This window comes from Charadrius vociferus, unplaced genomic scaffold (assembly GCF_000708025.1).
Source record: "Charadrius vociferus isolate BGI_N301 unplaced genomic scaffold, ASM70802v2 scaffold63, whole genome shotgun sequence".
NCBI classification, from domain to species: Eukaryota; Metazoa; Chordata; class Aves; order Charadriiformes; family Charadriidae; genus Charadrius; species Charadrius vociferus.
In genome coordinates, this window is record NW_009647579.1 from 798,257 (window position 1) to 821,650 (window position 23,394).

General features: G+C 36.2%; 1 protein-coding gene across 1 annotated transcript in view; it reads right to left on the minus strand.

Moving 5' to 3' along the window:
• The window catches only part of CACNA2D3 (calcium channel, voltage-dependent, alpha 2/delta subunit 3), a 459,453-nt gene that overhangs the window by 83,150 nt on the left and 352,909 nt on the right, over positions 1-23,394 (minus strand). The window contains exons 18-27 of the mRNA XM_009880928.1: positions 21,741-21,824; positions 15,271-15,342; positions 14,976-15,037; positions 13,033-13,100; positions 11,167-11,212; positions 10,918-11,015; positions 10,013-10,106; positions 8,245-8,340; positions 6,830-6,951; positions 6,177-6,257 (exon numbers count right to left, since the gene is read on the minus strand). Coding sequence (XP_009879230.1) covers positions 6,177-6,257; positions 6,830-6,951; positions 8,245-8,340; positions 10,013-10,106; positions 10,918-11,015; positions 11,167-11,212; positions 13,033-13,100; positions 14,976-15,037; positions 15,271-15,342; positions 21,741-21,824 — 823 coding nt within the window. The remainder of the gene's footprint in view (positions 1-6,176; positions 6,258-6,829; positions 6,952-8,244; positions 8,341-10,012; positions 10,107-10,917; positions 11,016-11,166; positions 11,213-13,032; positions 13,101-14,975; positions 15,038-15,270; positions 15,343-21,740; positions 21,825-23,394) is intronic.

Here is a 23,394-nt window from a genome sequence, read left to right on the forward strand (position 1 = left end):
GGGGACAGATGAGGACACTTTTAAAAAATCTCTCTCTAACCAGCGTTTGGAGAAAAAAATCTTGAACTTGTATATGGGCTGTTTATAAAAATAAAGGATCAGCTTTGAAAAGTTAAATACTGGAAAGGGAAAAGATCCTGGCTTAACTTGGTACAACGTTTTTGCCCGTAGAAAACATAATATTCCTTGTTTGCATAATAAGGATTTTTGCTAAAAGCATTTAAAATCAAACTGTCACTGAACAGAGAAGGGTTAGGCTGCCTTTTCTTCAGATTCAGTAACACCTGCTACATCTGACTACAAAGGCCTGCTTATTATATTTTAAATATGTAGATTTTAGTGTATATTTAAATATAAATAATATATACATAAAATGACACTTAAACACGATTTACAGTCTCAGCAGAAATCAGTAGTACTGTTTTAAAAGGTTTTTCTTTTATTCTGCTAAGCCATATGGACATGTTTCTTTCCAAGAAATCTCTTATGTAAGAAATTATTTCTATTAGTCTCACAGCATTACTGTGTGGCAGAGAACAGGGGGTAACCTAACGCTTATCATGGCCTTGTGTTATGGCACCATCTACTACGGAATCAAATGCACCTGCTGTGCATTTAAGGACAGATTCCCTGGAACCTTCTGTGTCACACCTATATAAAGACAAGACACTATATAAAGATATGAATCACGGCTGGTAGAAAGCGTCCCCTGTTTTCTTTTCAGCTTTTACTGCTTGGCAGCAGAAAATAATGGCTGTGAGAAAAATTTGGCCATCCTTTATTATTCTGAAATTAACAGTAAATCTACTGTCTCGAAAGGACTATATACAAAATGTAATTATTATTCAACATGTTCATGAGCGGCAGAATCTGGCCCTTATGGGCCTAGTGTTCTCACAAGACCTATAGACTTTTTGGTAACTTTCGCCACAGAAGATTCTGAGAGTGGCTGATCTTCAGGTCATCTGTATGAGGAACATCTAATACACAGAAGAAAAACAAAAGCACCAATCAAGAAGCTTGCAATTGTGAAGGAAAAGAGGGTTCCTTCTGCCCTGATTTTTCTCTTCTGTTCAAAGAGGAATCACTGCCATCTTTCTTTTTATGTAGCTTCAGCAGAAAAGAATGAGTCAGGGTAGATTCAGAGCTATGGCAACGCTTGAATGCACATCCCAGGCAATCACGCTTCTTTGACAAAAAATGACTGTAGAGATGCCTGTACATAAGAACAACATGGATTTTTTTCTTTCCAGAATTACGCTGAATAAAAGAAATCTTCACACTACTGGAGTACTTTAATTTCTCTCTAGTTTAGCTACACTGAGCTTCTGTTAATCTATTCCAGTTAAGTTGACACAGAGCAAAGAGGGCTAGCCTCTTCTCTGAAACTACACCTCTGACTGTATTGGTAAGTGCTCTTTATGCTTTTGAAATGAACAAATTAAAATATTACTTGATTTTGATTGAGACACCACAGAAAAGCACATGTGCAGGTATGACTCATTTAGTGTTTTCAAGACCTTCAAGACCCTCTCTATCTCGAGATTCTGCTCAAGATCTAGTCCACTGGGATTGGGCTAGATGATCTCAAGAGGTCAATCCCAACGTCGAACATTCATGTATATAATGAGTCTGCACAAAAATAGGCACAAAAGAATTAAGGAAAATTTGTACTTAATTTCAGAATTTTTAAGCAGCCTTGTATTAAACAAAAATATACTATTTCTTCTCATCTTCTTCAAACTCTAAATTTCAAATGACGATGAGACTAAAGACTGTGCCTGTGTGTTATTTAATCCTTCACTCTTCTGACTACATGTCCAGAGCTTTTTTACTAAGCACTGATACTGAATTTTTCAATGAGGCTTGAAATTCCAGGTTCTGCTTGTGCTATGACGAAAAGTTAAGAGATCTTGACAATTATCATCAGACATTTTCTTCAGTGCTCTTCAATAAATTTTTGCCCTAAAAAGATTATGTCAGTTCTGTTATCTTTAATTAAACATCCCAAGGGGCTAATTTTCATGTTTTCTGTGAACAGCAATGGCCTCTTTCAACACAAAGGGCTTTTAAGGTCCTACATCATACTGTAGTGTTTGAGCTAAAATGCATCTATGGGGAAGTACATATATGAAGGTTCATGTACTCTCTCAAATCTCTCAAAATCTCAAGAGAAACATTTTTTATTTTTTAGAGCCTGCTTTACTCCATGATTACTTTTGTTTGCTTGCTTCTGTCCCTATCTCTTGCCCAGAAATGTCTAGGTGAGCAGTATCTTTAAAAATTTATTTTAAACAAAATCATAATGATGAAACCATCACCTCTCCCCCAAAAATTGGAAATCAAAAGAAAATATAAATAACGTGTGTGTATATATGTATTATATATATATATATATCCCGTTTTTATCCAGTTGCCCATATATTCACTACTTTAAAGCAGAGGTTCAAATGAAGGACCTGAAATGAGTTCGCTCACCATGCAATATCAAAAAATACAAGACTGTAATATTAAATTCTATCAACAGTTAGTGTGAAATGTACTGCCTTTCACATGAGCATTGGAAGAGATAATTCAGTCTTAATTTGCCCCTTTTTTAATAGCTAGACTATTACCTAAATTCAGCTATCCTATATTAACTGGCTTCATCTTGGTCACTGAAAGGAATACTGACCTTACATGAATCTCATGGAATTTCAAGACTAGGGTGGATTCTACAACTTTTAGATGATGTTGACAAGAATAAAAAATAAAATTCCACCATCTTTTATTCTCCTTATCATCGTATGATGGACAGCTTGAAGAAATGTTAAATTTCAATGTAAACTTGATATAGCAGACATGGTCATAGAGAATACTAAGACAAAGCAACATTGAACATAAATGTGTTTAAATCTAAAAGAACCCTGCATTCACTACTATTGTCCCTTTCTCTCCTGCAAATAAATTGAACTCTGCATACACAGTAATAAATACGATGCTACACTTTATATATTAAAGAATTACCTCATTCTTCCATGCTTTCTATAGAAATTTGCATTCATTTAAGTAAAAAATTCATTATCTCAATTGAAAGAGGCAGGAGAGATTTTAAAAACAAATTACATGGGTTTTTGCCAATAAGCAAACACATTCTGACACTGAACTGGTATTAGTAGGTACAGATGGTGAAACAGCAGCAGCAAAACTCAAGTTCTCTGCAGTAACAGTCTAGAGACACATTGATTTTAGGATTTTCTGCCATTATTAGAGAGTTGAGTCTTCCCTACTTGCAATATGCCTTAGTGTAGATTTGCATATTAAGTCTGTTAAAACTGATGTTTTTCTACAAAAACAGAATTTAAAAAAAAAATTACAAAGAAAGTAGAAGAGACTGCAGATTTTGTAGTAAGAAGTTTTTTGGTTCCTTTTTTCCCTTCATGAGCAGGTATAACTCAGGTTTCCATTTTATAACAACATTCTAGTTTCTCTCTGCCAATTTTTGAACTCTTGTAGTGATTTGCAATAAACAACATTCTGGCACAGCTTTATTTTCAGTCAAATCCCTCTAGGGAAGAGAGTGATTTTACATGAAATGTGTATCCCATCCTGCTGCTTTCTGTAATCCACTCAGACCAAATTGAGATGAGAAATACTTACTTCCCACAAATTAAAATGAGACATTTTCACCAATTTTTAACTTCAATGTAGGTATTTGAAAATGTTGCCCATAACCCTACTTTAGTCTCCCAAGTCTAGCTAATAAAAACTTCAAACTTCTCCTATTTACCACTGCTCCAGTTTCTGCCTCCAAATCCATTTTTCTTAAAAGAGAATATTATCAACCTTATAATAAAACCTAAAAATTGAACCAGATACTGGGTACCTTGTTGAAAGCTTTGTGATGGAAAAAGTAGGACTGACAAGCTGCATTTATGATCTCCAACTTAAAGAGGACAAGGATAATTCATATACTTTTTTGTCTCTGAATGGCTGTAGCTGGCTGAAAGATACCTTCATAGCAAATGATTTGTACAGATCCAAACGTGTCCCCCCCCACCAAAATAAAAAAAATACCTGAAAGCATGCAACCATACAAGAGGGAAGGGAAAAATTATTCAAAGCAAATTCTTAGAAACACTTAATACTGAAAAAAAATATCTAGTGCACAGTTTCTAAAGTTTACAGAAACAAAAGTAAAAAAAACCACTGCTGATGCGCTTCAGAATGCAAATACACTGCTCATATCTTTCATGGCTTTACAAATTTACAGATATCTTGGAAATCAAAGAATCATAGAATGGTTTAGGTTGGAAACGACCTTAAAGATCATAGAGTTCCAACCTCCCTGCCATGGGCAGGGACACCTCCCACCAGCCCAGGTTGTCCAAGGTCACGTCCAGCCTGGCCTTGAACACCTCCAGGGATGGGGCCTCAACAACCTCTCTGGGCAACCTGTGCCAGTGCCTCACCACCCTTAAAGTGAAAAACTTCTTCCTAATGTTTAATCTAAACCTGCCCTCTTCCAGTTTAAAGCCATTCCCCCTCGTCCTGTCACTACATGCCCTAGTAAAAAGTACCTCCCCAGCTCTCCTGTAGCCCCTTTAGGTACTTGAAGGCCACAATAAGATCTCCGCGGAGCCTTCTCTTCTCCAGGCTGAACAGCCCCAGCTCTCTCAGCCTCTCCTCATAGCAGAGGTGCTCCAGCCCTCAGATCATCCTCGTTGCTCTCCTCTGGACACGCTCCAGCAGGTCCATGTCTTTCTTATGTTGAGGACTCCAGAGCTGGACGCAGTACTCAAATCTTTTACAAGCTTTGGTATTAAAGATCTTTGAAGACCCTGTCTTTATTTTAGTTAGAAAGTATGGGACCCAAGGAATTTTGAATGTTCAATATTAAACTTAATTATTGGGGAAATGGAAGCAACATCCACCTCTCTCTTTTACAACTACTACAAAAAAAAAACCCAAAGCCTTTTGCTAACTCCAAATGATGGAGCATTCTAGAAATAACACGTCAACCTTCTTCATTGTACAGTGAAAACTCTTAGTTACATCTTCAGCAATTTGCAGATATCCACAATGACATTAGTTTATAAATGCTGTTTTATGCTTTAATAGCACTATGAAGTCATAATTATGATTTGCTGTTATATTATGGAAGAGTTGAGTAAGCTGTGAAGAATGTATTCATACAAAGTGGAGTCAGAAGGGTGTTTTCCTATTGACCATATAAAATTTTTTACTATCAGTGGAGATATTCTGTGTCTGAGGAAAGAGATTAGAGATTTCCCAATTATCTGGCACATTCTTGCTCTTTCAGGATTATATTCACTGTATCTTACTGCACTTTAAATCGTATTTTAAATATGAGAAAAATAGGATGGTTCTTGCTACATGTGGTAGGTACCTAATTTTCCCTGACATGGGCGCTTAGTTTTAGCGTAATAAAACATAAGACTTCTCTAAAATAATTCATTCTTCGTAGTCAGTAACCATTGGGAAACAGAGAAAACAATTCAAAAAAGAATCTGTACTTGAGTGAGGAATGCCCAACAATTTAAAAATTACTTACTCTAGTTTTAAAATCTGTAGGGTTTATTTCTAATCTATAGTTTTCAAACTTCACCTTTTAGTCTTTAGGTACTGTTATACTCTTGTCTGGTGGACTGTAGAACTTTTTATTCAATTTATACCCTCTGATCAAATCACATCTCCGGTAATCTAGACAAAATGACGACTTTGTATCATTTGTTATAGGACAGGATTTTCAAACCAGAAGACTGGGTGGAACCTTTACACATCAGATAGTCCTTTCTTATATTTCTTTTTCCTTAATATAACATATTCTGATTTATAATGATATAGAATTGTGTCTACTAAAAATGCTTCACCGATAATGATTATTTCCATTAAATCAAACTCCAATTCTCGCAGAGAGCTTGGATAGTCAATTAATAAAGGATCAAGTTCTTAGGGAGAGGAGGCATTAAGAGTTTGCTACACTAAGTCATTCAATTATATCACATAGGTGCAACTGCATATTTCCCTCCTCATCTCTTCACAAATTATGATATTCCTACTTTAAACTCTTGCTAACCTAAAAGAGAAAGTGAGGAACTGACATACTGCTTTAAAAAAAATGAACAAAACATGAACAAAAACAAGAACAAAAAAATGAACTATAACAATTTTACCTGCAACAACTGGAGATTTTCTGTCATCCAAAAGTTGAATAGCAGTGCTGGCTGTCACTACATTGCTTTTGTTCGCTGTTTCTGCAGGGTGTATTAAAAACAAAAAAAACCATCCAAATTAAACAACACATTGCAGAATTTTCCCCCCTGGCTTGAAATAACAGTCCTTGTGGATTTAGTGCTCAGAAAAATAAGTTAATAAGACAGCCAACATCATGTTCTGTGTATGCACAGAACACACAGGCACTGGCCTTTCAAAATTCCCCAGCGTCCCAACAAGAAGCTTAGAACACTGAAACGAGTAATCACTTTTTGCCTTCTCTGCTAAAAGTGGCAACAAAGGTGACAATCAGTAGGGCTTCTCATTAATGCAGACACTTGCTCTGTTGGACTTGTCTTGCTTAAAACACTAGGCTGTAAGTTCAACTTGTGCAAATATGAAATGAAAACCATTCCACCATATCTTGGGGTTTCACTTGGAGCCCTATAAAAGATGCACCTGGTCAAAGAACCAGTAAATAAGCTGCAAATTTCAATGCATGTTTTATATTAACATTTGAGATTAGCGACAGAGTCCCCTAGGTACTGACATACTCAGAATCTTTTGAGCATCACATGTGGCTCAGCATTTAAAGAATGACAAAATTATAGACCTGTGCTAAACGGGATTGAATAGACAAAGCTCCCAGGTATTTGCTCAGCAGCTCTTCTGTACCAGAGTGGAAAATGGTCAGCATTAAAAATGTTCTCCTTATCTTCAGCTGTCAGGAAATCTCTTGAGAAAGAAGAGAGAAAGAAAATACTCGTTCATTGCATGGCACACAATAGTTTCTAGTTTTGAAAGACAAGAAAAAACAAAATCCAGTCTTTTGGGAAAGAAAATGGTTTTGTACAATTTTTGTAACACATTTTGTTCAACAAAAGGGTTAACTTTAGCCCCTAATAATTATTTGTGACACACTTGCAATTGCTTTTGTTGTGAAGGATGGAAAAAGTAGTAAAAAAATAGTGCCTCTAAGTACCACAAAAAACACACATACAAATAAAAATGCTTACACTAAAACCCCTTTTCTCTCAGCACAACACAAGATCTGTGAACCATACAAACTGGAAAATGCACTGGAGATTTGGTAGTTTTCTGCCACTGGTATTCCTTCTTAAGTAATGAAAATAATTAGTTTAACAGCCTACTTTCCAAATAATATGTAAGGGGTGGTAGTGGACAACTACATACTTTATTCTTCAATAATCTCAGGGAATGTTGTCAGAGGAATAGTTTGTGTCAGTGAAAAGAGCAAGCATGGTTTCCACACGATTGTTCAGGTATGCTGTCTGACAGGAAAAAATTGCAGCGCTACTGATCTCACCTGTCAGGCTACTCACTCTACAACAATACTTTGTGGTCATAGAAGCACCACATAATTTTATATTCAATAAACTTAGTTTACCATAAACATGAAGTGGAGGTTTTCTTTTACATGCGTAATCCATATAGATTTGCCTGACAGTATCAAACTGCTGCCTGAAAAAGTCATTAATTATGGGACCTTATTTTATAGCTCTCCATTTTAAGAAACCCTTATCTCCACTAGATTACATCTTCTCCAAGCAAAATAGGAAACTCCTGAATGATGAGATGTCCTGATAACTCCTTCACCCAGTCCACTTCTGTCACTTGGCTTTATTTAAACACCACAAAATTTTCCACAATGATGCAAAATGCTTGGAAAAGCCTACAGATTTTTGGTTTTAGATGGGATAGCAGAAGAAAAATCATTATCTGCAGATGTAGCATACTCGTAATTCTGCTCTGAAGAATGAAGATGTGAGGCTAACTCCAACCAAGTGGGAGGAAAGTAAATGTATGGACTACAGGTGTAGAACAGCTTATTGCTCCAAATGCTCTAGTTGAAGATAGGATCTAATGGATCCTATAAAATCTTTTGAACTTGTTCTATGTATTTCAGTGTGCTGGCATAAAACCCCGGAAGAAACTGTAGATAGGCTTCCTGAAAATTAACATATTTTTTTTTCTCACATGGTTGCCAAGCATAGCTTTGTTACTTACTGATTAGTAAGCTGTTCCGGGCCCACAAACAGGTTGATACGAGATAGTCCAGTCCGTGTTCCAAGGAAGGCAACTTCCACTCCCTTGTCAGAGTTTCTGAAAGAGAGCAGAACACAAGCAAAGATAACATTTCCAGACAGTAAACAGATAAAGCTATATTACTGGTCACAGAAAGTACAAGTGTTCACATTTTTGCAAAAGATTATTTTAAGTATAGTTCTCTTATTTTTTTATCTTTTTTAAATGCTGTTTTTCAAGTTAAAGTCATGCAGGTTTTTGAAAACGTGCAGTGTAGAAGTGCTATTTTGACCAAGAGTCACTAAAAAGTCAAAGACAGTAAATTTCGCAGGATTTCTGGGGAAGGATTATATGGAAGCGATAGAATAAAAAGTTGTGGTATAGTTATATATCAACTATTTAATAACCACTGGCACCCGGTGATTCAAGAAGGGCGGGAATTCCAGATCTTGCTCCCAGTCCATTCAACACTTCTACAGTACATCTATGCTTCAAGTCATATGTGGGACTGTTACTCAAGCAAGCAAAGACTAAGCTAGATTTAAAACAGCTAGCTCAAGCATAACTGCTTTCAGGATAGGCTTTGGCCTCTAGACCTTAGGAAAAAAAATGTGGCAGGCTGAACTCTGTTGCTGCATTGTTATCATTACCAAGCTAGGTGCTTTAAGACTAGTTCTTGTATGGCTACAAGAACTTCAGTCATATTACCACAAAAGCAGGGGCGACAGTCTTAGCCATCTTACTGACTCATACTTCATTCTCCAATAAATGGCCTGTCTCATTAGTGTAAGCCGGGATATGAAAGGGGATCAGACATGTCCCGCTAGCATCTCTCTGCAGCTGTCATCTCTGTGTTTACTGGATTTGTTATTTAATTGTGTAGGAGGATTCCGAGAAACCTTATGCCTCTATATAAATTCATCGATGTCTACAGTATACTAGCATGGAACAATTTCTTATCTTTATCTTCTAAGAGGAGACCGGATAATCCTTACTTTGATGAATCAGTTCTTATCACATTGATTTTACTCATTCAGTATGAGTATGTGCTTTACACAAATATATTTTTTCATTCAACTTTTAAAAAACAGTTCAAATTTAGCAAAATCTTATCAGGATAATCTCCCGAATTGTCCTTCAACCACAGTATTTCATGTAAACTGCTAATCTGATCATCTGTTTTCACTAATATATACATCATCGTGTTGCTTAACACCTTAATATCTCATAACAAATGAATTAAATAAAACATATAAAATCTAAAAAGGAACAGCTAATCTGATTATCTATCTATAACAGGAACCTAGATCCCAGTTAGTTCTGGAAAACAAACAAAACCAAAACAACAACAAAAAGGATTAAAGAAATTTATTTTACCACTACAATTTTTTCTATATATAATTTTTTTTGAGACAAATTACCAATTCCATCAACAATTTTGGTAAATTTTGCATTACATTTCTTAAGTAGTCTAAACTGTTGTTAGAAATACTCAGAACTGTAAGGTGTAGTTAGTATACAATTTCATTAGTATATGAATTAATTTTACTGTGAAAATTGTGTAACCTTACAATTAATCATCATGATGTACACTGCAACATAAACACTTAACACTGAACTTGGAATTGGTGGTATTTAGGATCAAATGGTTAACATAATATTTTCATGCATCGGGATTTGTTAGGTATTCTACCAGTTCACCAAAAAAACTATTAAAAATTCACCGATGACTGACACAAAGCTTGCTTACTCTGATTTATTTAATGCTAAACTGGTCCAATAAGCTTCAATTGGTGCACTCACGACTGCATCGAACAGAACTTCCTGGATCAATTCTTTATCACCTGTTACGATATATTAAAATCAGTAAACATACATTCATACAGAGATAATTTTTTGTTAGATGACTACACAATATCTTTTTTACTTTGTACTATAGTTTATCTCTGATATGCATTCAAACTTTTTGCACTATTAATCATTTACTACATAATAGTACATGGTATTTTACCACACTGCAGTTTTTCATATATCATTTCATTGCACTCACAATGATTTTAGATTAAAAACCAAAAAATGATTCTCCACTTCATGTAACATATTCTTGTACATACTAACGCTTGCATTTGCACATGACATAAGGTTAAAACAATTAGGTTTCCTAACAGTCACAAAACTCTACATATTTCTACAAATAGACAAAATACACAGTTATCCATCTGAACTTTTTTTATTCTGCTTTGCAGTTCAGAAATGCTAATTGCATACACATTCTCCCTTAAATACTCATGAAATATCTGGCATATTCTTTAGTGACATGATCCAAGGATTGATTCAGACCAATCCTGTTTAACTTATAAAACCAGATGGAGCGATAATTGCACAGTATAGCCACACCATCTGAACAGAAACTTGAATGTTTGGTTCAGGCATATTGTTTACCATAAAAGTCAGAAATTTGTATAGTCAATATCTTTACTGATACCCTGGAAAAAGCTCAAAACCAAATGAAATTCCAAAGTGACATCAGCCAAGCAATCCAATCTCAATTTATCACTGGTTAAACTAAGTAGCTTTGCATTTGGTAAAAGGTTCAGCGCAAGAGTTTTTAGCTGGGGTAAAGCCCACTGCATGCACATTTAACAAAATACTTGCATTGGAGCAATGGCTCTTTTCCTGTGAGGTAGCGTTTAATTGCTTCTAACTGAGTCATTTGTCGGTGTTCAGGATGTAAGTCAGTGTTGCAATAGGACCTGTGAACATGTTGTCAAAACATTAAAATGTTAATATGTATAAGCATGATCTCTCTGTCTTTGAACATAAAGAATCGGGCTCAGCAAGCACAAACAATATGAAACCAAGAAAGGTAACAGACACCAATTTCATGCTTTGTTTAAGGCTTACCACTCGTCTGCTAAAGATACATCAGGGTGTTCTAAATCATGTAAACCTGCAACAGGAATAATAATGGGTTATTTAGGGAGCAGTCTGGGTAACAGATGGTTATTTACATACACTCCATAACATAAACCCTTCCTTCTTGGAAAGTGCATTATTACCACAATGTAATAAATCACAGTAAACTATGTTCAAATATACTTTAGGGTCTAACGAACTGGCAAAAGCCAACTACATCAGATCTAAAACTGAAAAGGTAAGAAAAACTTTTTTTTTTTTTGTGCTGGTATGTTTAACTCATACAAATTACTCACATGATATAGTTGAAGTTTAGAAGAAAACTTGAGCAAAGAGAAAAACACAATGGTAAAAAACTCCTATTTGTACTCCCTTGTTCTATTTGGCTAGTAAAGTTATTTATGCCAAAATACATACTTCTCATTTCATGAAAGTTATTCTCTTTCTCTTTAAAAAAAAATCCTTAAAAAGCACAAGTCCCTCAAAACCTAAGCACACAGACCGTGAACACAAACAGCAATTTACAGGATCATTCAAAATAGGTTTACTGTACTAACAGGTCACACAAATGCTTGTAAATAAGAACTATATCATTAGTTATATAGTATAATAAAAATGTACTTTGGCAATTTTAAAAACTCTTAAAACACTTGTCAATAGACAATAAGCAAAGAGGGTTCAGAAGGCAGGGTCTGGGTTTAAACCCCCTGAGAAGATAATAAAAAAATGACAGAGCTACAGTGATTAAGGAAAGCCGGGAAGTCAAAACTAGACCTGTAATTAGCGTCCTTGGGGAGGACAGAGAGGTGTCAGTAACACAGAATCAGTGAAGGTAAGAGTGGGAGAAAGGGAACAGTTAGTTAGCTATGTTAACATTTCTGGTGATGCATCTGGAAGGAAATATCAGAAAGACTGGCTGAGATGTACGGCTGGATTAAAGAAAATAGGCAAGAGGTACGCTGGGAACAGTTTGGAGAGTAAGCAACTCCAAGTCGCCTGCTGTGCTCTCTTTCTATCTAGACATGTATTTGCTGTGCAAGTGACTCAAACTTTAAAGCATTACTTTTTACATCTCTCCTGGGAACAGGAATGTATTCATGTTCCAAAATGCAGCCAAGGAACAAAGAGCTGAAGAAATGAACTATCTTGTTTAACATCATTGACAAAACAAGAAGCAGAATTGGAAATGGAGACTTAAGCATAAAATCAGAAAGCATTCCTCTATTGAAACACTTTGTGCTCAGCAACTGCTAAAACTTCTCAACCCTCTCTTCACTGCCTCTGCTCTTCCTTCATCTTCAGGAACTTTGTATTTGATCTTGTTGCCAAACAACTTTATCACTGTTCACAGTTGACCCTTACACTCATTTTAATTGTGGACTTATCAAAAAGTGACACCACAAAGAATTGAGAGTTCTTCCCCCAGTTACTTCTCTTGTTATAAAAATGTAAAATCCCTGTAGACAATGCTCTAAGTAGTTATAGCTCTGAAAGACTTCACGATGTATATAGTCTGTGAACAAAAAAGTCATAGCCATTACAGTGCTCTCAGTGGTTACTTCATTCAGAAAACACCACAAATAATTAACATCGGACCGTGCATCATTCTCTGGAACATTGAGAGAGGAGGACAGAAGATGATGCCCATCTAAAGAAGATTCACAAACAGTCTGATTGTGCTTAATATAAATGAAGAAAAAAAAAATCCTATAAAGTAAAAGATCTTTAAAGAAAAAAAAAAGAAAAAAATATCTACTTGCCTCATGGAATCTGCAGACAAACATACAAACTTTAGGTCTACCAAATCAACAATAAAAATACTGTGGAAGCAACATGAGGAGGTAGGTATCTTACCTTCTTCTACAGTTACATTCCCTCTGAAGAAATATTTTCCGTGTCCTCTAGAGAGAGCCACACCTAAACTGTGCAGAGAAATAAAGCAGACCTTGAAATCTGGGAGGACAAACAATAACAGACATTCAGAGCTATTTTCATTTCTAACATTTCCAGCTAGTGTACTATGATCAACATTACGACTGTTTGTTTCCAAACCCTCACTGATCGTATTTATTGTTCACTAGCTGCTTCAATGCTCTTTCAGTTCTGATGTGCCCGCAAACAATCTGCTGTATTTATGTGTGCTTAGAGGTGCAGTAAACCATTATTCTCTGGCAAGCTAATAAACGAGCCCCTCTAAGCTCACTGCTTCACCCAGCATGAGATTTCTTCAGCTGAGCCTTGAACATGCCCATGGCCTTACAATGAAGGAGACAATATTTTGTAAATCAGACTAAGCTGTTGAGAAACTACATCAGTGTGGGAATCCATGGAGCTACTGAGAGGAAAAGAATTTCATATGTGACAACAGCATCATGACTCCTCTTGGACTAATTTTTCTGTGGTTCATATTTTTAGCTAGTTTAACTTTTCTGCATTGACTTCATAAACTCTCAACAGTTACGTACCCAGTTCTGCTTCATTTAAACAATTCAAGTTGAATGAACCAGCTGAGGGATCCCATGCCTCTTCCTATTGTACACATACCCAGAATACCTTCTGGCATTCATGCATTCAAGGGGATTATATCAGGCTAGGAACATGCCAGGAACCAGTAAGACTGAAAATGTATGGGCTGATACTTTAGGTACATGTAGAGGCACCAACTCCAAGAGCACCCGTGCTACAATCAACACCTCAATCTGGAAATGGGCTGAACAGCAAACATCTTTGACACTACAGTGTATATTTTAATAAACATTGCCCTTGCTGTCTTCCTGAACCTATACTCCCATCAAAACTAGATACAGACCATGCTGAAAAAGGCAAGAAAGTTTTCCTACTATATTTCTGTCCTAAAAATCAGGACTTGCCCTGCACTCATATATGTAGCTCCATATCTGTTTACAAAATAGGATAAGAATGACAGTGCCACAGAAAAACAAAAGTAAAAAACAAACAACAACAAAACCCCCACAAAATTTTAAAATAAAAACAAAACACCGCCAAACCAGAAACCCCACTGAGTTTTATCATGTATGTGTGAATTTTAACAAGAATAAACACATGCATGAGAAATCACAGAAATGTGCCTATTTTCTCTATGTGGAAATGTAGCTGAAGTTCTATGAAACGGTTCCATTGAAGAAAATTTCAGTTGAGTATTGCAATTACCAGACTCCTGCTTTAAGCATAAGGTACAGCTAGTATTCTTTTATTAATGGATTATTTGTAATTCATATATGAGCATTTTTAAAGTGACTTCCTGTCTGTCTTTTCTTTTCTTTTTTTCTTTCCCTCCTAAGACGCATGCCAAAATAACACGGCTGACTTACTCAGTTTTAGTTATACAAATACACTGAAGGTAGTTCAGAGAAACAAAATATCCAAACCTCAAATTGGAAGTGAAATACTATCTCATTTCACATTACATTTTTGTTGTGGAAAAAAATCAAAATGGGGCTCAATATGTAGTTACTTAAACGGATTATAGTATTTATAGCTCTCCAAGTACTTGCAAAAGCCTTTCCTTCAATGTAAACCTCAACTGAATATTTTTTTAATGAAACGTAAGCCATGACAAACACTGGGAGTTTGCCTGTGTGAGCTTGCACAAACTTTCCATCCCGGAAAAGCTGAAAGGAATGCTGGTAGGCTCCTTTTCCTTGCTATTTTCAGCATTGTCCAGGGATATTTAATTGTCAACTTTTGCTGATGAGCTTTTAATGAGTTCACAAGCTCTGAACAAATGCAAGTCCAATGAGTCTGATGAAACGTCCATTTATTATGGTCGGCTCTACCTGAATGGAGTACCCTTGATGTCTGTATAATAGTAGTCATTTGTCATCACCAATACCCGCTTCTAGATTCAGAACAAGAAAGTCAGAAGAGGAGGGGGGAAGAAGTTAGTTTGCTATAAAGAAATGTATGAAAGATCAAGTGGTTAGTCACTAATAAAATTACAAGCAATATTTACATTCAGTGAGTGAAAAAAAATACACAGCAGTGAATCAGATTTATGGCAATCTTAAACATTGTTTAAAAAATTAACTGCTTGCTTTATACTTAGTTGGAATAATATTTTATACATTGTACCCCTTTGTCCACTGTCTTCTTCACTTCCATGGAAAATTTCCCTGTTTTCCGATTCACCATTGCGTTTCGGAGCTGAAATGAAGGAAACGTGTGTCAATTCCTTTCTTTGCATTTTCTGTAATTCTTTCAGCCCTGAGCTCTCTGGTACACTCCTTTGGCCTAAGCAGTACCTAATTTTCTTCATTTTCAGCAGTTCTACTACACATTGAGCAACCCCCTTACAGATTTTATTATTGACTGTATCAGCCAAGACTCCTGCCGCGCAACTTTAGGCAAGTTGCTGAGGTACTTAACATAGGAGCTCTCAGCATCCTTCACAGGGAAATAGCTCTTTGTGTAGTAATCTGGATTTTATAAAACAGTGTAATTGACCACTATCCTGCAGTTACTGCATAAGAAAGTAAGGACTAGGTTCCCAGCTGGAATTAGCTGAAGTTAGACTAGGGCTCAGCATTTAAATACATCAACAATTGCAAATATAGTAGCAAAGCAAAAAGAGAAAACCCCACTTACCCACCGTTCACTCTGCTTCTGCTTGATACTCTGCATTGGGCTGCATCCTAAACTAGCACCAGAAACAGCATCCTAACTGCATCAGAAATTAGAACTAGCAAAAGAATGTCAGCCCATTTGATCAGTAACCTGTTTCAATGGGAACACACGGCTGCAGTGCTCTGTGACTCCCTCTGGTTGTCCATTGGTGTCCAGGCACTCCTTGCAAGGTAATAAATTTATCTCCATAATGGAAGCCCTAGGTCATTCACTGTTTTAAGAATTGGCCTGGACCTCTCACTCTCAAAGTCATCCAAAAGACTTTTTAAATCCCCATCAAAAACAGGTTTCATTCCTATATAAACCAAAAACTGAAAGCAGCTAAGGAAAATAAAAAATAAACGAAAAAAGGTTTATACACAATTATTTACCTGCTGCTCTGCAAGTTAAATCTTTTACTTTTTAGATTCCCACAAACACTGCTTTTCAATAACTTTATTCTTGCCTCTACAGCAGCTGCAGGCTCCCAAATCTGTGCTGCCAAGTCCCTTACCCATCATCTCTAAAAAGTCTTCCCTCAGCACACCTATTTGCTTGCTCCCTAGGAAAGAAGAGCCTTCCTCCAAGAGGACAGCAGCTGACACAGCCTCTCTCTTAGGTGAACATGCCACAATGATGAAAAGCAGAGTAAGAAAAAACCTACTGTCCACCAGGTCTATAAACCCAAATGACCTGCGGTGTCTCTAACAATGAGTACACGGTACCCTGACGCAGCTGGTGTGAGAGCAGGGGCTCTGGGCTGAAACTGAAGAATGACAAGACACAGGTTTTGAGAAAACCTCAGCCTTAGTGTTTTGAATGTGCCTATTTATCAGCTCAGGACTTTAGGGAAGAAATAAGAAAGTTACTGTTTTTATACAATCCATATACAGAAGTATTTTATTTGAATGCTCTTAGAGCTAAGAATGGAAGAAGCGACTTCTTTTGCTTGTATTTATAATGGCACAGATGCAGAAAGTTTAAGGTGGTTGTTTCAGGATATCTTCAATTACAAAGTGAAATTGCTACACTTGTGGGATTTTTTTATGGTAAGAAGCACCTATAAATCTTTTGCAGCTGTAATTTTCATTACAATAGGAAAATTCCACTATTACTAATCAATTCACACTGCCTCTACAGACGTATTCAAAATGCAGAATAATATTGACAAAATAAGCATCTTTATGTCTCTTCTATTGCTTATCTATCTGAACACAATTTTAGATATCATGTTCTTGCTGAATAAATATCTCCTGCTCTCCAGTACCTCATGCCAGGTTGCGCAATTGAGTCAGATTTTAACGAAAAATTGTGAAGATAGTCATATCAATGCACTCTGCAGGCTTTTTGAATTAGTACGGAGTGAAAAGAGAATGACCAAAGTTGCCAGTGAAATATCTGGGTTTAGTCTCACGAACAAGTTGGGCATGGCTGACCTATCAAAAACTGCAAAGTTTGCAGCTCTTTAAATTTAATTCTGGGGCATCTAGATTTGAATTAACAGTCTTACTCTTCTGTCAGTGAGTGTAAAAGAATAATTTTTAGCTGGAGGCATGTATAAAATAAAGCATATATTTTACTGTAGATTTTTTTTAACAATACATAATAGGCAATTCTGGAAATATTTTCCCATTTTAAGTTCTGTGGTTTTGGACTTGGAGATCTGGTCTTAATTAACCATCTACTTTCTAACATTTAGAGAACAGTTCCATTTATCTTTAATGTGGTTTTCATTTTTCTCCTATTGGTGCCTGCAGTTGTCTAAGACCCATTCCTCCCACAAGCCTCAGGCAAGTCATAGATTTACTAAAAGGGCCTCCAAACTCTCAGTAGTGTTTAAGATCAAGTCTGCATGTGGGATTTAGAGTTTTACTTTTCTCCTTTTTTTTTTTTTTGCTTGCTGTGATTACATTTCTTGGCTTTGTTATCTGGTTTCTCGGCTCTTCTGCAGTTTCATCTCCCTCCTCAAACGCATAAAATAAATACTGCCTCAGTTGGCTTCGAGCCCCAAAACATTCATTCATGGTCTTTTTTTTTATTTGGAAAAAAATATTTCATTCAGCTAGAAATTATAATAAAAGAATTTTAAGAAGTGATTTAATGAGAAAAAGGTTTCTGTCTGAATTGAAACTTCTTGTCTTTGGTACTGCGTATTCCCAGACTTTGTTGGAAGACACTGTTAGTTTATTAAGCTAATGCTAAGATTTCTATTTCTGATAAAATGCAACAACAGCAAGATAGCACGTACTGTTAACCTGGGAAATTAAATGATGAATATATATTTACACCAACTGTATTTTATGGTGAAAAGAATTTCTAACCTTAGTTCTGCCACCTTTTCCTTACTGGATGACTAGAAAACTTATTTCTTCACCTCTTGTGAGTAATATGCATTATTACTCCTTCAACTAGCCAATCAATTGCTAACAACCTAGTTTCACTGCTACAATATGAGATCATTCTATATTCTTGGAAAACTATGAAACCATTAATGTGGTAAAAAGTAAGAAAATGTCTTAATCAGCTTCCACATAAGTGTTGCATGGGAGAAAAATATACCAGTAGTAGTCTATGTTATTAAAAGCAGCTATATGAATACACTAATTCTTTCCCTCTACAGTTGAATAAACAATGCTTTACTACCCAAGCTTGAAAAAAATCAAGAACATCGAATCCAAGGCCTTGCAAAGCAGAGCCACATGTACCCCTCAAGTCAATAAGTTACTTCGCAAAGTTTTAAGGCTCCTACACAATATTTACCATTTTCACTCAAAATTAACAATATTACAGAATTGCCTATTACAATAGATCAACAAAAATAGCACACACTTTTTGGACACTCATTTGAATCTTCACATCAGAAAAGTTGCATAAAGAGATGCATTTCGTTACAATAATCTACATAACTTCCTTCAAATTCCATTCCCATTCTAACTCTGATGGTTACAATGACTCTTCCTGTAGCTCCAATATTACTTTATATCATAGCTCTTTCATCCTTCTATTAGTATTTCTGACCATCAGCCCCTCTTAAGGTCATAGTAACATGGTATAAATGACTTACATAGTATTTCACGCAAACAAGAAAAGCTTGCAACGATATATGAGGCTTACTTTTAAACATACCTGTAAAAATATTATTTGTTTGACATTGCATTTTTTCCTATTTTGATATTTGCATGAAGGTCTCCACTTGTGTGTGGCATTGCTCAAGTATTAGGACAACATTTAGAATGTTAATACATTTTTCCAGAATACTTAACCTGCTGTTTTTTTCAGAAAACACTTGGTCACTGATTATCAAACAGTAGGGACACAAAGATGATCTGAGGGCTGAAGTGCCTCTCGTATGAGGACAGGCTGAGAGAGTTGGGGTTGTTCAGCCTGGAGAAGAGAAGGCTCCATGGAAACCTTATAGTGGCCTTTCAGTATCTAAAGGGGGCCTACAAGAAAGCTGGGGAAGGACTTTTCACAAGGGCATGTAGTGATAGGACGAGGGGGAATGGCTTTAAACTGGAAGAGGAGAGATTTAAATTAGATACTGGGGAGAAATTTTTCACTGAGGGTGGTGAGGCAGTAGAACAGGTTGCCCAGAGAAGTTGTGGAAGCTCCATCCCTGGTCGAGTTCAAGGCCAGGCTGGAGGGGGCTTTGAGCAACCTGGTCTAGTGGGAGGTGTCCCTTCCTATGGCAGGGGGGTTGGAAGTAGGTGATCTTCAAAGGTCCCTTCCAACCTAAACCATTCTATGATTCTATGTGTAGGCTGTTTTACAAAGCCTACACAAAAATTAATTTCACTTATGATTTATCTTTTTTTTTTTGTTTACTCTTACATATTGGGCAACAGATCTGGATCTTTTCTACAAAAGTAATGCTCAACTTAGTCTATTTTTAATGTAAATTAGATTCTTTTCTCCTTCAAAAGATGAAACAATTGGAAAGGCTTCTTGTTCCAATGTTACAATTAAAAAAATACGTTGTAACAAACTTTTTTGGGAAAGGGAGGCAGATAAAATATACGTATGAATCTTTCATCAAATTTGAAACAAAACTTTTTGCAGCCTACAGATAGAAAAAACTCGATTTTGCTAGAAATTTTCAGAAAAAGTGACAGAGCTTAGGGGTCTCAAGCAAAGGAAATAGAAAGAGCTGAATCTGGATTTTTTGCTTTCATATGTATTCAGGTAGAATCTCAGTTACAAATAAAACTTAATTTTCAATGTCATAGAAATAGTTCAATGTTACATTAACTGAACCACGGAATTTCTACTAAGATATGATTAAAAATGAGGGATTGGAAACTGTGCAAATTAGGCTGAGAAAGTATTGGAAAAAAAGAAAAAGAAAAAAAAAACACCAAACACAAACCAAAAAGAAATAATAAGAAAAAAAATCATGATGGTTTAAAAGCTGTACTTAACTACAGCAATAACATTTGAAAGGAGAAAGGAAATTTTAAAAGGTCATTTGCAGAGGAACTGGTTGAGTAATACATGATCAAAGATAAGAGAAAAGGCAAGGTGTAAAATATGAAGTCAATGTGATTGCCAAGATTGCAGAAGGCTGCTACAATATATGAAAATCTAATGAGGAAGTCTTAAATAGTGTATGCGTAGAAAACTGCACAAAACTACCCAAGAAACATGAAAAAAGTTTGAATGTACGCTCCAACACAAAACTTTAAATAAGGAAGTAAGATTGCCTCCTAGGAGAGGATAAGGACAATCTATCACCTGATGAAACAGACATTGCTTAAAACATAAATGAACTGTTTCACTATTCACAAAGGGGGTGGAGAGAGGGAGGAATGCAAGATATATATTTTTTAAGGCAGAAAGAAAATATAGACTTATGTCAGAACAGGGATCAAGAAATTAGTACATCTGAAGACTGACAAGACTCCAGGGGCAGTTGTACGTGATCCATCCCAGATTTCGGAAGGACATGACAAAGTAAATATGGGAACCTTCAGTGGATATATTCAAAACCTCTCTGGAAAAGTAGAGGTATGAAGGACTTGAGAGAAGCTAACACAGTACTGACATTTGAGAAGGGATCGAGGAGACATCTATGAAAAATACAGACATGCAGTCGTGACTTTGGGAGTAGGGAACTTATGGGAAAAACTAAATTACAGGACAGAAAGGGGAACACCTGGAAAGTTACGATTTAATTAAGGACAGTCAGCACGGATTCACACAAAACGAATCATGCCTAACAAATCAGATTTATTGAGGAAGTAACAGAAAGACCAGGCAAAGGTTAAGCCATGGACATAAGGAAAGCTTTTGATACAGTACCGCAGAAAATGCTAAGCCTGCAAGGTAAGAAAGAATAAGATATAGAGTGAGCTACAGAGTAGATGGAGCACTGAAAAATGAGTTTAATGGAAAGGATTTTGTGCGTAACAGCTGACAGACAGAGAACGCCTGCTTCTGCAGCTACCCATATGCCTGAAACTAGGAGTTTAGAGTGAATCTGTGCTCTGAACAGAGGTCAAAGAATCCAAATTTGTTCATTCATCTGATGTTTTTTGATTTTGTACATTAAGGAAAACAGGTCTCATTACTTTCATTAAGGAAAGAAGGATCTCATGGAGAGAAGTTAAACTCATTCATTCATTTCAGCAGTTGTCTGGGCCAGCTCTAAAGAGATACTCTATTCCCTTCTCTAGCGCTATATTTGCTATCCAGCAAAAAAAAACACAATGAGATGCACAGAGAATGCAAAGGTGATGAGTTTTACCAAAGATACAAAGAGTCTGTGCATATGTAAGGAAGAATCGATACAAAATAGTTATAAAATCCTAAATGACCTAAAAGGGGCTATTATCCTTTCCTTCCTGAGAGCAGTCAAGTGGCCTCTCTAATGACTACTTTAACAGTTTCCAGGTACAGTAGTGGGGTGCAACGATGACTTCTGACAGGGTTTTAACACTTACCACATCATCTCTGTCTTCCCACTCGACCTCAGAAAGATCCACACTACTGTAGTTGGGCTTTCTTCGTTTCTTCCCCTCTTCATACTGTCATAAAAAGGGTGAAATATTTAGCACATCCTGGTTTATTTGCACAAAGATTTTGAATTAGAAGATTTTATAAATTTTCTGGATGCATGCTGATTGTATGCAATACACATAACAGTAGGTAGCTCAATTCATACAAAGTGCATCATATTGCTGCATAAATGTTGCCTGTGAAGTAAAAACCTACATCACACATGATTATTTACATGATCTGTTGCAATGATACAAAGCTTTTTTTGACAGACACACAGGGAAGTCAAACTCAGCAGTTCTACCTTCTTCTTCCCATATGGAAAATACACAAGACCTTGATCTTGTAGTTTATGTTAAATGTCTCAAACTAGCTCTTTCAGCTGCACAGGAAGTTATATTTACTACAATCTTATCAACAAAATGTTTATCCATTTCTCTTTAAACAAGATAAGACTCAAGTCTTGGGAAGTATGGTGTTAACGCTTGCTGACACTACATTTTATCTACAACTTCATGGGGAAAAAGTAATATACTAATAATGATAATTTATAGTTTTGTATCACTAGTCACCTATGCTGTAAACTGCACATTCAAAATTAACATTCTAGTGACAAATTGATTTGACGCCGAGGTATTTATAACGTAGGAAATTCTGCCCTCTGCTGAACATTCAAAATCAGAGAGCCTACTAGTGTAAGAACAAAAACCTTGCTTGGTGGAAGAAGAAAAAAGTATTTAGAAGATCTGTGAATAAATAACTGGCTAAGAAAAATTATGAGAATATATGTTAAAAAAAGATAAATTTGGAAGACAATCAGTGTAATGTGAAATCTGGTCTTTAATCTTTTATGATGCATATAAGTTGGAGGGAAAACCACAAGTCTTTCTATGAAGTTTCTATGAAGTATGACAGGAGACATTGGGATATTGTGAAAAATCCCCAGATTGCTTTTGTGACTCCCCACCAATAGCATCATAGAAGGACAGAAAATGTACCTGGTAAGGCAGTATATATAGTTGATTCTCCTCCCTCGGGGCAGGATCAACTATATCATAAACCAAACCTCTCAGTGTTTGAGACAGCCAATTCATCACTGGGGCCAGTGGTGCAGGAACTTTCAATCACATTCAGTGTGACTAGAGAGCCCAAAGAAAAAACTTGCTCTCTGAGCAAGTGCAGATGCAATTGAAGACTACTTTCATATGCATTTTTGCCCCTCTGCTAGAAGGCACCATTCTTGTAACAACAAGGTTATCTACTTCCGGGCTAATGGGTAGAGAGCTGTAAAGAATTTCTGCTTTCAGCACATGCTTATACACTGGACTGTGAATTCAAGCAGCTCAGTGCTACGATTAATTCTTTCTACATGACAGCTCTGAGAGCCAAAGGGATAACTATAGCCAGATAGTGAAGTACAAAATTCACAGCCAATATAGTTAAATCTCACAAGCATAAAATATAAGAGGATAACGCCCGGTTCATATTTGCAGCTATGTTTTGCAAGCCTTTCATTATGGCTGCAGCTATATCAATATTATCTTTAATCTACTTTCTGTGGCTGCACCAATTAACCAACCAAACCTTTGATCCGATTTA